Below are 14,214 nucleotides of genomic sequence, written 5' to 3'. Positions count from 1 at the left end.
TAAAAAGATTAGAATCAACCGAAGATTTTAATTTACCTTCATCAAAATCAACATCGATTACCTGATTTGATCTATCGAAACTAGGTTTGACACCTGTTGGCTTTTAAAACTTCTCCATAAATTTTGCCTTGGTTTCATTGAGTCATTCATCGAAAAAGCAGCATGCAATGCCACAAGTGTTCATCGTCGATTTTAGGCTAAAACATATTACCCTTAAGAAAAAAATAACATCAACAAAAAGTTCTAGAAAAAATATAACACAAAGATGTTTCATCCATCGCGTATGGATTCAGACTAACTCAAACTAGACCATCTGAAAATAATGGGTACCCCTAATATATTATTAATTATTTATTATTAATTATTTTTTGCGCTATGTGATGAAATTAAACTTGACCCTTTCCATGACGTGGTAACAGTTTTCAAGGCCGATTTACACGATGCCAGTACTGAATGCCAGCGACTAGCACTAGAGAAGCCAATGCGCCACCGGCACGCCAGCAGCTTCAGCAGAACAAATATTATTGTTTTATTGGCAAGCCAGTTCCCCCTTCCACCACACTACCGTACTGGCGCAAGGCGAGTGGTGCTTTTTCTCAACAATAGTTCTTCCAGCTGCTGGCATTGTGTAAACGGTAAGGTGTCGTGATTTGGAATGCCATTTGTCGCGTGTCAGTGACCCTCCAATCAACTTCCAGCTGGCAGCGTGTAAATTAGCCCTTACTAGCTAGTAGTTGTATCCCCTCCTCCTCTTATATTCTAGATGTGTGAATTTATCCACTCCTTCCTATTCCTACATTATCTGCCTCTCTTTTATAGTTTGGTTCTTATGAAGAGAAGTAATTACTCTGTCAGAGAGCAGCATTGCTCTTTTGTGAGGCGGTGGACTTTTATTCTTCCATTGTTGCTGAAATTTAGGTTAAGAGTGGTAAATCGATGTCTCATCGGTATTAATAAATATTTACATAAAATATCAGGTTCAGCTTTATAATGAAGCAGATATTAGTACAGCAGTATCGCCGTATACGTAGGGTGGTCGATATTTTACTGTTTTAAGGTACCCCAGTTGTATATTTATATATGTAGAACTGAAGAAATAATGTCTATAATTTAAAGAGTACAACATAAACAAGATTACCAAAAAATATTTTTTATTATTTTGTAAAAATAATGAGCCTCTGAATTAATATGAAAAAAATCCACAAAAACCGAATTATAAATAAAAAAAAATAAATAGACGAAATTTAATTATAGAGAAAGGTATGGGGCCTATTTATATATAGATTTTTGTTATGGCTGAAACTTAGGTAACACTGGCGTGACGGTTTCTCTCGACTGGCAATCTTCGGCGCGTTCACCCCTCATTTATTTACAAACATGTAACAACTTCATATCGCAATAAATTACTACTACATATTTGGTCTGCACTTGGATATTACACCAAGTTTTAAAAATATGATAGCTGTCCATAACGATATTGATATGAGAGTTTTGGTCAAGTGTATTGAAACCGAATTTTGGTCAATAGGAGGGCGCAAAAACAATTATCACTTCTCAGAAGGCAAAACTTCATGTCAAATGCAATAAAATCGTGATGACACGCCCTCCTATTGGTCAAAATTCGGTTTAGCTATGCTTCAAAAGCAATAAAATCGTGCCGACTTTGCCAGGGTTTAACCGTGACGGTCTGCTCAGTTTGAGTATTTTGTGTTAATGTCGTTATCTTATTGTGAGTTACCCCTTTGTCTAAATTACGCAAGTGACCAGTTTTACCACTTTTTTTTTTTACATTAGCAAGTGTCATTTCCCACAAGAGTATTACCAATACTTTTAAATATATTTGTAAGCAATGATTTATAATTCCAGAAACACCTTGTCGATCAATGATAAAATAATTAAGTTTTATATTTACAGTCGACTCGTTTAACGCAGTTAATAGTGAACAGTGTAATGCAAGTTTTACTTGTATAACACAGATAATATAAAATTTAAAGGCATATCAAAGGATCAAACATTTACGCAGTATTCCTTAAATCTGGTTAGGATTTATTAGAAGCATTCGTTCCTATTATGTTTATATTTATCCTATGTTCCTCGGAAATATCTTTTATTTTTTCACAAGAGTTCAGCTGATCTAATATTAGGATTATTTTGAGCCTAATGTATTTATAAAGTAATTCTCCTTGAAGCGCCAAACTATAAATAATAGTTGTCTAAGTGTCAAATGAAGTAACATTGTGTCACCATCTACTCACTTAATTATGTCCTAACATGTCTACAGCGAAATCATTAAGTAACATAATCATTTCAATAATTCCTTAAATTTACAAAATCATATTTTATGATATGAATGCTTAACATGACCTAAAATATTATTATGTTAAAATCAGATTTAATATATGTAAATAAATTAATTTATTATCTAATTTTTCCATACTAAATATCAAAACATTAACTATGTCGTTTAACGCATTCTTGTTATTAATGCTATATTTGGTTCCAATAGAAAAGTGCAGTTACTATTTTTTTCATTCGCTAGTTCTACATCTTTAGCGTCATCGGCATAGTAGTTTATTAACAACCTAAAAATAAAAGTAACGCAAGTTGCGAGAATTAAATGTTTTGTATACCGATTCAAACAATATTATCTTATTGAGTGATAAAAATCTATCTAGTGCAGCTATACCCACTCATGTTCAATCATACGAACTTCGTTCCCGGCATTTCAATTTGAGTAGGAAACATTGATATAGCACTTATTATTATTATGAATTAGTTAGTCATATTTAAAAGGGTAGATAGTGGAGTAAAACATATTAAATTTTTATAATGTGTATTTTTCATATATATATATATAATCCTATATTATTGCTAATAAACATAAATATCTATGATTGAAAATCGTTAACAAATTGAAATAATAAGAAAAAATTCATCATTTTGAATGCAAAAATGATATATTATTACCTAATAACTTAACCAAAGGTAAAATAAAATGTTAATGTGAGTTCATACATCGACAAATTCCAAGTCATGGTTTTTTGAATAATAGTCGACCGAATAAAATATTCAACTCATTTTGGCACGACGAGTTGCAGTTACAATTTTTTCAATGCGTCAATTTAGTGAATAATGAATAATATATGACTCACACAACAATTACGCTTAACTAACCGTCAGGTTTCAGTTAAAAAATACTCGGATATATATAATATATATGTATTTGTAAAAAAACTTTGGATTGTAGTGAGATATATTTTTATAGAAAATATTTTTGTAATATATAATATAAAACGTCCTAAAGAGAGAAACCAATGTGCAAATTCGACAATATCACTAAATATTTACTCTATAATTATTTTCATTTATTAAAAAAAAATATTTGCTCAATTTAGAATATTCTAGTCTTTTCCTTGATATCTTATGAATTTTTTTAAATATAATAATAAACACACTAAGAAGGCATCTCGCATTGAATCACACACTTTGCTGAGGGCGTCGTCGTCGTAACGCGTCGAGCGTAAAAACTAATCTTAGAGAGGCGATTTCAGTGTCGAAAGGAAAATATGTGCGACTTTCTAAACAAAGCTTAAAGTCAACAAATCTATGAAGTAACGATAAAAACCCACACCGACCGACCGCTCGCATAGAATAATAATTATTAATAGAACGGATGTCACCTACAGTGGAATGATTGATTAAAACGAGTCGTCATCGTCGGAAGGCCGAAGGGCGACGATGCTGGAAATTGCTCAGTAGGAGGAACTCGGCGTAGACTTGCGACCCTCGAGTGATTCAAACAAGGTGTTTAGTAATGCGGCATCGTCGAGATCTAACGGGTGTTACCCCTCTCGCTTGACGGCGGGCAGCTGCGGGGGCGGCTCCGCCAAGCCTTTGACTTTCAATCGGGCCGCAGTCTTGAGGAACGCGGGCAGCTGCTCTTGAGACACGTTCACCTCGCCCGCGTACATGAATTCCAATATCGCTTGCAGGTGTATATATGAGACGTCTTTCAATATTACAATAGGATGCTTGGAAGGATTTTCCTGCAATCAAACAATTTCAATATTAACATTATATACTTAAACTAGTATCGACGGATAGTAATAATAATAACTAGATTATCGCTTAGAAATGTCAATATTAAGGATTGACATTTCTAAGCAATAAGCTTATTTTTAATGTTGCATAAGAAGTTTCTATAGCATATTATCTTTTACTAAATACAGCTTCGTACTGAAACTGAAGCCGTACAATTCTTTCAAGAAACTGCTTTGTTGTGTTCATGGGGTGTTCCTTTCTGACCAAAGTATTTATGTAGCAGAGTGCAAATATAAACAGGTTAGGTGCGAACGAGCATTGGTCGGAACAGTGAACACCCCACGAATAACTCACTGCAACGAATCTACTAAAAAAATATATTAACAAATGAATAAATACTTTTTTAGAATAAATTTTATCCTCATATTAAATATAGTATAGAAAAATAATAATGTACACATATACAATATAAGAGGTCTGGTCCGTCCTAAATGTATTTGTAGTGATTTTTATGAGTAAAGCTAGTCAACGTGGCACTTTATTGGCGAATATCGTTGCATTGGAAGAAATATTAGTTAAATGTTTAATGGGTTAACCCTTACTGCTACAATATTTTTCAAAATCTTAGCGAGAAGTGCTAACATTTATAATTATTTTTGAAAAAAATATGTATTATTTATTTACATACTATAAGTGTGTACACATGTAACGGAAGTTTATTTACTATCTCTTGCTTGATCGCGAGAGTGTGCGAGGAAGATGCACTATAACAGACAGACAGTTTTTGATCTTGTGATTTATTATAAGCAGTAATAAAGAACATTTGATGGTTGCATCCAGGCCTCTACGCATGAATAAAGCACAAAATCTCCTGGTTGATTCGACAAAATCACAAATACATTAATTGCTTATACATCATGCAGAATACAAACAAAAAAATTGTCTATAATTTCCAATATCAGTAATATATTTTAGAACTATATATTATATAGGGACTAAGGAATTTTTACATTATTGAACTTTAATAAATGTATAACCCAGTAAAAATACTGCTGAAATTAAAAAGGGGCTCGACATTTAAAATCGTTGCTAATAATTAACTTATGTTGAAATTTAAAAGGCCTATTATTTCAGAAACATGTGCGTCCTAACCCCTTTCTGGTCATGCCTGAGTTAAATCGGAAATTTGTATTTTGTGAATCGCAAAAATCAGCAATTTTTCGAGAAAATTATCATAGCGTTTTTCGTTGTTAACCCATCCGTGCTGATGGGGGATTCGGATACCCCAACTTTTTATTATTTCTTGAATAACTCGTTTGATATTAATACTATAAATTTGAAACTTGGTGTATTTGTTAAAAATATGTCAAGGATTATATTTTCATAATAATAATTGCATTTTTTTAATTATAAATACAGCAAAAGAATATAAAACTACGATTATCCATCAGATTTGCGTACATGTGCACTGGAATGCTTATGTGAAGACGAGCGGAGCGGAGTATTTCCCCCATTCCACCGCCCAGACGACAGTGTTACTCGAAAAAACAGTATATATTATATTATATTATTTCACCTAGTGTAGGATTTTATCATAATTGCTTGAAAGTGGCAGAAAAATTTATCCCTGATGAGGAGTTACTTCGAATTTTACAAGACTCGGATGAAAGTGATCACAAATATGATAGTGATATTGATATTGAGGAAGGATGTAACATGACCGACGAAGAAGATTTAGTAGAACGCGATAACAACAACGACATTGACACGGAAGAAAGGGATGAGGACTTGGAAGATCATAACAATGCAAACATCGAAATCCAAGAACTCGACAATGGATTGATATACGTTTCAAAATCAGGATTTTCCTGGAAATCCAGCTCGCCTAGACAGTCGAGAACCTGTTTAGCTAACATTATCAACTTTGCATCTGGCCTAACTGACTCGGGTAGAAATTTCACGTTTATAAAAGATGTATTTTTACTTTTTTTAACGGAAGAAATTATTACTCGCTTTTGCAGTGAAAAAAATAAACAAATAGATCGAGATAATAAGGAACATATTAGAAAAAGTGTATTTCTCCAATTAGTGTTGTCGAAATAAATGCATTTATAGGTATATTACTTTCTTTGGGAAGACCAAATGGCCGCAAAAATTAAATTTAAGCAATTGTGGACAACCAATGAATTGTTTAGGCAATATTTTAATTCGGTTGCAATGGCAAAAGATAGATTTACAGAAATTTTTAGTGTTCTCAGTTTTGATGACCGATTGACAAGATCAGAGAGCACGAATGCAAGTGGAGATAAAATGGAAGCATTCAACTTTGTTTTCGAAAAGTTTGAAGGTGCATGCAAACAAAATTATATTCCTGGTACACATATTACAGTTGACGAAAGATTAGCAGTGTATCGAATAAATTGTAAATTTAGAGTTTATATAAAAAGCAAACCAAGCCTTACGTTTTTATTTGAATTCCACACATTTGCTTTTTTTTAAATATACCTAATTTATTTAAAAAAATAGAATTTATTGAAACCTAAAAATAATTATTGAACTTCGATTTTAATATATCCTGTAAATATATTTTTACGTATTATTATATGCAATAATTATATACCTTAAATAAAAATTAATTATTTTGATATATGAGTGTAATTTTTGAGCCATACTGTATAAGAGCCGACGCAACGTCGAAAAAAATCCCACCACCAGTGCGCAAAGCGCTTTTGGAGTGATTGGACCTGCGTTACTTTTCGTCATATTAATCCGTAATTATTATTGATAAATATTAACAAAATGACGAAATTTATAACAAATGGTTATATGTACAATGATATGAATGCATTATAAAACAAATCTATTAAGAATTTAGCGTATATTTGGATTAAAATACTTTGGGACCAAATGACCCCCATCGGCTCGCGTGTTTCGTTCCTTGACACCGTGACGTATGGGCTAAGAATTAAATTTGTATCATTTAAAAAAAAAGTACTGTGGTTAATGGACTATAGTTTTTTGTGTATGTTCTTGATTTATTGCGATGAAGACAAATATTAAAGAAATGTTGATATAAATGACACATTCAAGTTGTTCTGGTCCTTGTTTCTTTTATACAAAGGGATCCAAGGGTCCCGCAAAATTGACGATGAAGTTTTGGTGGAAATCTAGGCCGGCTCTGTCTAGGTATACGAATTTTACAAAGATACACTCAATGCAAATCTGAAACGGCAAAACCGATGGCAGAATTCGCACAATTATGATTTCATCTTGTTTTATTAAATTTTTACTTTGAGTGTGGAGCCTCATGCGAGTGAATTGGTTGCATATTAAATTCAGTTGCATTCAATCTTGTCTCGATTGAAAAGGTTTTGTAAAATTATGATTTTTTAACCCTTCATGATGGAAGTGGTGTAGGCAGATCAGATATGATGAATTGTGTATATATTTTGGAAAAAAGTTGCATTCATCATAATATCAATAATATCAATATGGATGATAGATTACAAGATTGCATACCATGTGTGGTATGTAAAAAGTAAAAAAGTACCTGCCTAGTTACATATACCTATTTTACACAATAATTAATTAAAATAAAAATATATAAAAATGTTTTAAACCACTGATGCATAGAAAATTTTTCATATTCAAGCATTATGACGTCATCAATGAGCCAACGATTGTTGATAGCATTTGTCACTAGTTTCACGAGCGATATATCATTGTTTAGCATCCAAAGGTCAAAAGTCAGTGCTGCAGGATTTTTGCAGACACTGATCATTTTGGATAAAAATATACTTTTGTCAATTATATTCAAGATTAAATTGAATTGTTTACTGTATAATTGACTAATTATCAAGGGTTGAAAGATTCACCCTCTAATCAAGTAGAATTTAATCCACTTGTTGAAAAAATACGATCCATTGTTATTGCAAATTAGACGAGATTAGAAAATAATTGAAAAATTGTTTTGTATCAATAATCGAGCAAACGGGTGTCGAGAAGCAACGGTTCAGTAACAAAATAAACAAAAGTTATCTAACCTCTAATAAACTCTTAAAATACGGACTGCAGGCGGAGAGCACCATTTTGTGCGCTTTGCACGTCTTTCCTTCGCACGCTAACGTCACCTGAAAGCACAATCGATACGTAGTCAATTCGGATGGAATGCGATGGAATTCGACGAGGACTCACGTCCGTGAAGCTCTTCTCGTCCCTCAGGTGGCGAAAGGACGTGACCATGTTGGTCTGGAAGTCGTTCCATTTCAAAAAGAACTGCTGGTCTCCCATGTCGCTGGTCGAGGCCGTTCGATCTGAAAGGGCAGAACGCGTGTTCGGGGTTCGGGGTTCGGGATTCGGGGCCCGCCCGCTGTGTCTCGCTCTTTCGCCCTTTCGCCGTCGGACAGACAGAGACGGCCGCCGCCGCCCTCTTCGTCGTCTACGGGACTCCGCAAGATGCGCAAGTCAAACAATATGGCCGACCGGCGAAGGCAAACGAACGCCGCTGGCGAGACGCCTTTTCGCCTGGCGTGTTTATGTTTTTTTAATAAGGGGCAAATTCAATTTATTCTGCTTATATCGATTCTTTTTTAATAACAATATTTAACGAATAAAAATCTTATCTATCCTATTTTTTAAAGCAATAATAAATATGTATTACATTGTTTTGCCTCAGCAAATATTTTCATATCTACAAAAGCGTATCAAGTTATTAACAGAGACGTCATTTAGGAGAATGGGAGCAGGTGGGGCAGGAGCATTTGCCTCTTTTATATTTGGCCAGAAAAATGCATGTCATTTAATAAAATACTATGAATTTTTTTTAAAAAAGGACCACTGATTAACTAACTTTAGCACCCCTGTTTATAAACCAGAACAGTCTCGAATCTATCCTTAAAATATTAAAAAAATAATGTTATTTCAGTGAAATCATATATATTTTTACCAAAGAAAATATTATTTATTTTGCATGTGCTAGTAAAATTATACGATTTCCACTTTTACATACGTAGTAATACATTTACAAACTTATCATTATTTATTTACATGCGATGTACAAATTTTTCGGTGTAGTTATATTTTCATCAGTAGATACATATATATTTCTACTAGCGAAAATATAATTTCATTTTTTTAATATGTAAATTCTAGTAAATGTAACATATGTAGATGTAATCAGAAACGTAAACTAAATTTTAAGAATTTTACGCCATTTTCGTAGCACAAATCTAGTTTCACCGCTACCACTAGTGGTGCTAATGCTGCTCGCGCGGCTCCAGGGTTGTCAGCTGAGTCCGACTTTCACAAAACTTGAAGGACTAATAAGTCATACACTGAGTCTATGTAGTACATGTTTTTTATTTCTACGTATTATTATACATAAGCTCGCGAGCCGGTAGTACAAAAATGGCCGAGCGAGAGTTTCTGTTCGACTTAGGCCAAGTATCTATTGATCATAACAACTTTTGTAATGACCATAATCCAAATGAATCAGAGCAAATTCAACAGTTCATATAATACAATTTGGACAAAAATCCCACGCTTAGTTACATCAGTGGCGTAGCTAGGGTATGTGCCGCCCAGGGTGATCCTTAAAATTGCCGCCCCCCCCCCATACATTTTTTGCAGGGCCATAAAATCGGCATTTTTTAAAATAATAAATTGGTTATTATTAAGCTCTTGTTATTCGTGGATTTATATATGTTTTAGTACATTCAGGGTTAAGGACCACACTAGACTATCCCATCACGAATATGCCACCCCCAAGCAAGTGCCGCCCGCCCTCTCCGCCCCCCCATAGCTACGCTACTGATTTACATTACCGTATATAGCAATAGAACGAAGAGACTTACCTTCGGATTAGCCCAAAATATGTTAACATTTATATCTTCGTAAACCAACCGCAGTGTGATAAATAATACAAAATTGGATAGCTTATTTATTCAACTCTTTTTCAATGAAGTCTTAAAAAGTTAGATTAATTTTACGCTATTTTGTTTAGCAGCATACCGTTTCAAGGTATATTGTAATTACAAAATGATGGCGATGACCTCAGTAATGTAATCTCTAGCTGACATTTTTAATGAACCAAAATTGAATTTTAAAATCAATGAAAAATAGAACCTAGAGGAGTTGAAGATATAGCTGGAGAAGAACGAGATAAATCTGAAAATATCTGTAAAAGTAATGCAGGGAGCGTGAAAAATCTTCACGCCTAGAAGCAACTACAGATATTAATCTTGAATAGAAATTGCCGCACTGTTTTTTAAAACAAGATTAATTGTCATGGGTCATATAATATGGATAGCGCTTGACGAATATAAATTATACCTGGTATGAATATCACATTTAAGAAAATTAAATGGCTGCTGGGTGAATAAAAATACAATTTCGGAGAACAACTTGTATAAGACCTCCCACTCAAATTTGGGCACATGAGTAGCGCTAGATTCCAGGCGAGCAGTGATGCGCGCATACACATGCGTCTTCGACCTTAACGCCTAAGATCACCTACTATATATTATAAATGTTTTATTATTATATAAATTCTATTATTATTCATGACTAGTTTTATTTACCGCCTACGACGCTACGCCAACGCATTGCTACGGAGAACATGAAGTACGCTTATTATTTGTATAAAATGATCGAAATGCTTATTTTTAAGCTGAATTGTGTTTTACAATTTATGATTATATGTTTCTGTAGATCAGCTATATGTAATACATTAATTAATTGGGTTCATTCATTAAAATAAAATGGGTCAGTGGAGCATTTTTAAGTTCAAGTTTTAGCTAACCAGTGATCCAAAAAGTACATATACCGTATATAAACATCAAGTATAAATCGTGATGATTAAGGACTAACATATTTTTTAAAGGTAATTATAAAAAAGTGTTACACAAACAATATTTGTAAATTCTTAAGGTTGAGAATGAATTAAAAAAGAAATATTTAAAGTATCACTCAGTAACCATAGTTGTATTCTTTATTTTCACTACAAATAAATAATAAAAATACATCTGATCGTATAGTAAGAATATACTGATTCAAGTTGATATTTTTAGCAGTGAATCACTCAACTGTAAAAACTATCTTTTGTGCATTTTCCATCTACTTATTGATAAATAAAAAAAATATTAAACTAGAGTCTAAAAACTTACAAGATAACTTTGTTTAGACTTTAGTATAAAAATAGATTTGATTATTCGCATTATAGATAGCTGCATTTAGAAGAATAGATATAAATTATAAGCTATTTTTAGTTTGGCTCAGACTATTTATTCATTTTGAAATTCTATGAACGAAATTTAGCTATACTATAAATATACAAAATCAAAGTTATATTGATTGTCTTTAAGTAACAATAAATAATAGAATATAAATATAATTGTTGCTTTAGAATCAGAATAATAAAATATATTTATCAACAATACCTCAAAAAATGCGAGGGTTTTTTTTAGGTATAGTATATGATTCACATTTTATAATGCAATGCTTGTCAGATATAATATATTATAAAGACATTTGCACTTTGTGCTTTTTAATATTATATGTTATGTACAAAAGTATATTCTCTCTTAACTATAACTTCACAAGTAATTCAAGAACACTACTTAAAAATTAATTATAACCACATTGAGTGAGGTATTGTTGCGTTTACACAACTTCACATAGTAAATATACACTGTATTTATTACTAGCCGTATACAAATTAGGCGTTTAGATATTTAGATATATATTTTTAATTATACATATGACTAGTTTATAAAGAAACCACAGCCTTCAGAAGTATGAAATTTATAAATCTTATTTATATAGTTAAGAAAGCATTATATTTATATAAAGATATATAATCCAAACTCAACAAATTCTCATAATAATTGGTATTTAATAAACGTCCATAATGTGATTATGATGTATGTAGTTTTAATTAACGTTTTGGTGCATAACGTTTATAACACATTACGTACATATTCACTAATGATAACATTAATCAATAACGTTTTAATTAACTGAATATGTATGCCATTGGCAAACATTACAATATGTTTCAACGTACTATAATATTATATAAATATCAAGCTGCTAAAATTGAATCCATATCAGTTTTTTATTTATATAATATACAATATACATATATGTATTACTTTAGATGACATACTTTACAATATGATATTATTTTAGTATTTATCTTATTGATATGAGAGACAGTTAGGCAATATAGTAGTTTTATATATTTAGGCATATATATATATATATATATATATATATATATATATATATATATATATATATATATATATATATATATATATATATATATATATATATATATATATATATATATATATATATATATATATATATATATATATATATATATATATATATATATATATATATATATATATATATATATATATATATATATATATATATATATATATATATATTTAATTTAATATAAAACTAATCTCATAAATGAACAGCAGACGCAAAATCAATGTTTTTCTCTCGGGGGTCATAATTTATATGAATTTTAATACATGATTTATTGTTATGATAATTTTACTACACTTGAAATTGCTTTAAGGTTCCCGAGAGATTTGAGCTTTCAAGCTTAAAATAGCTGCTACTATAACCATTGAACCTATGATTTCAGAAACAAAGTCACGAGTTTGTAATTACGAAACAAAACAAGTTAATTGCTAAATATGCATAGATAATGGAATCACATGACATGTCTTATAGTTCCTGTATTATTAAATAAATAAAAGATTCTAGGCATATTTTCGTTTCATTATTTCTAGTATTTTATATTTTAAAAGTGTAATATAAATAAAAAGTAGCAATTTAAAACAAAATTAATTCTTGGCGGCCGACATGTGTCACACAGACAGGAAAAATACCGGAATTTTAAAGGCTCCGATGACGCTATGAAATAATGCATCAATAGAAAAAAGTTTAAGATAATTTTAATGAGATAAGATAAATAAAAAAATTGTACATTTCTATAAAAAGGAAAGAAACGATCCAAGCAAAAGGGAAGACATGTTCTCTTTTTTTTGTTGCAATTTTCAATTTCTCCTGTCATTTAATATAAATTACCTAGTAATTCTTTTTTTAGTTTGATTTTTGCATATACATAATATGATCACTTACATCTCATTTTTAGTCATTTCAAGTTAGAGAACACTGACTTCTATAATAAGAGTTAAAGAACAAGGAACTGTTTCTCAAACCGTGGCACTATTTTATCTTAAACCCACACTTGAGAAGCACCTTGCTAGCTGATTTCTAGAGAACGTGAAGGTTTTCGCAAGACTTGGCTTTTGCTGGATCTCCTCTGCAAAATCGGTTGATTAGTGCTCTGGCTTTGGCAGCTGCTGGAGTTCCAGTCGAAGGGTTCGGAGCGTTTCCGCTCTCGGTTCTCAAACGCACCTGCTTCAGAACACCAACCAGCAGTTCATCCACGTTGTGCTGAATTCCGCTAGAAGTCTCTATGAATTTGCACTCTCGAGACGTGGCCAAAGATTTTCCCTCTGTTGGAGCAATTTGAATGAATTAAATTCTTAGTTAAAAAAATATTAGCGAGCTGAGTATACCATTGATGGAGACAACTCTTGCTCGTGCCAAGTCTGCTTTGTTCCCGACCACAATGACACTCTTCTCTTTGGTGTAGTTTTCACGCCATAAATAATTCAGCAGTTCTTGCGCGTGGAGGAATGAAGGCTTTGATGTTACGGAGTAGACCACGACGCATGCGTGTGGCTCGTATGTGGAAAGAGAATTTTCAACCTGAAAATGTCAAAGAAAAAAAAATTAAGTTGCTATTTTTGGCTATCGTTATTCTGCGTTCTAATTATAGCTATAAACATCTTTATTTTATTTAAATTGAATTGAAAAACACTATCTGTGTTATTCAATTCAATTTAAATGATGTGTTATAAAATAATACTCAATAAAATAAAGTTTACTTTTTGTATGTTTGACATGTCCGCAACAATAATTTGGTCAATATATGATTCATTTTGCCTACTTCAATTAAACAAAACACAGCAGACTCGAATTTCTATTTATAAAAATGCGCTAGTAATAAAAATTACCCCCAGCTGCAGATACATAATAATTTATAATTAATAAATATATAGATATTTATGATTCACAGAT

The 14,214-nt window shown here is 31.8% G+C and overlaps 2 protein-coding genes across 2 annotated transcripts in view; both read right to left on the bottom strand.

Annotated features, from left to right (window-relative positions):
• Positions 1 to 2,821: 2,821 nt before the first annotated feature.
• On the bottom strand, positions 2,822 to 8,547 carry lolal (longitudinals lacking protein-like). Its single transcript, XM_088192982.1, has 3 exons — positions 8,236 to 8,547; positions 8,085 to 8,171; positions 2,822 to 4,046 (listed from the first exon to the last, which is right to left on the bottom strand). Exons 1-3 carry the CDS (start codon positions 8,329 to 8,331, stop codon positions 3,843 to 3,845), a joined length of 387 nt encoding a protein of 128 aa, XP_088049108.1. The 5' UTR covers positions 8,332 to 8,547; the 3' UTR covers positions 2,822 to 3,842.
• Positions 8,548 to 13,050: 4,503 nt separating this feature from the next.
• LOC148231437 (uncharacterized) overlaps positions 13,051 to 14,214 on the bottom strand; it is a 36,359-nt gene continuing 35,195 nt past the window's right edge. Inside the window, exons 6-7 of the mRNA XM_088193700.1 lie at positions 13,650 to 13,842; positions 13,051 to 13,586 (exon numbers count right to left, since the gene is read on the bottom strand). Coding sequence (XP_088049826.1) covers positions 13,342 to 13,586; positions 13,650 to 13,842 — 438 coding nt within the window. The 3' untranslated portion in view covers positions 13,051 to 13,341. The remainder of the gene's footprint in view (positions 13,587 to 13,649; positions 13,843 to 14,214) is intronic.

This window comes from Plectrocnemia conspersa, unplaced genomic scaffold (genome assembly GCF_051122295.1).
Source record: "Plectrocnemia conspersa isolate PC_06_02 unplaced genomic scaffold, ASM5112229v1 ptg000009l, whole genome shotgun sequence".
Classification (NCBI taxonomy): domain Eukaryota; kingdom Metazoa; phylum Arthropoda; class Insecta; order Trichoptera; family Polycentropodidae; genus Plectrocnemia; species Plectrocnemia conspersa.
This window is presented reverse-complemented; position numbering and strand designations above follow the sequence as displayed.

What these genes read in the sequence shown, in the direction of transcription:
- lolal (XM_088192982.1), bottom strand. Translation starts at nt 8,331, where the DNA reads ATGGGAGACCAGCAGTTCTTTTTGAAATGGAACGACTTCCAGACCAAC. An exon ending in ACGAGAAGAGCTTCACGGAC is followed by an intron (nt 8,172 to 8,235) that starts GTGAGTCCTCGT and finishes TTGTGCTTTCAG; the next exon opens with GTGACGTTAGCGTGCGAAGG. An exon ending in ATTTTAAGAGTTTATTAGAG is followed by an intron (nt 4,047 to 8,084) that starts GTTAGATAACTT and finishes GTTTGATTGCAG; the next exon opens with GAAAATCCTTCCAAGCATCC.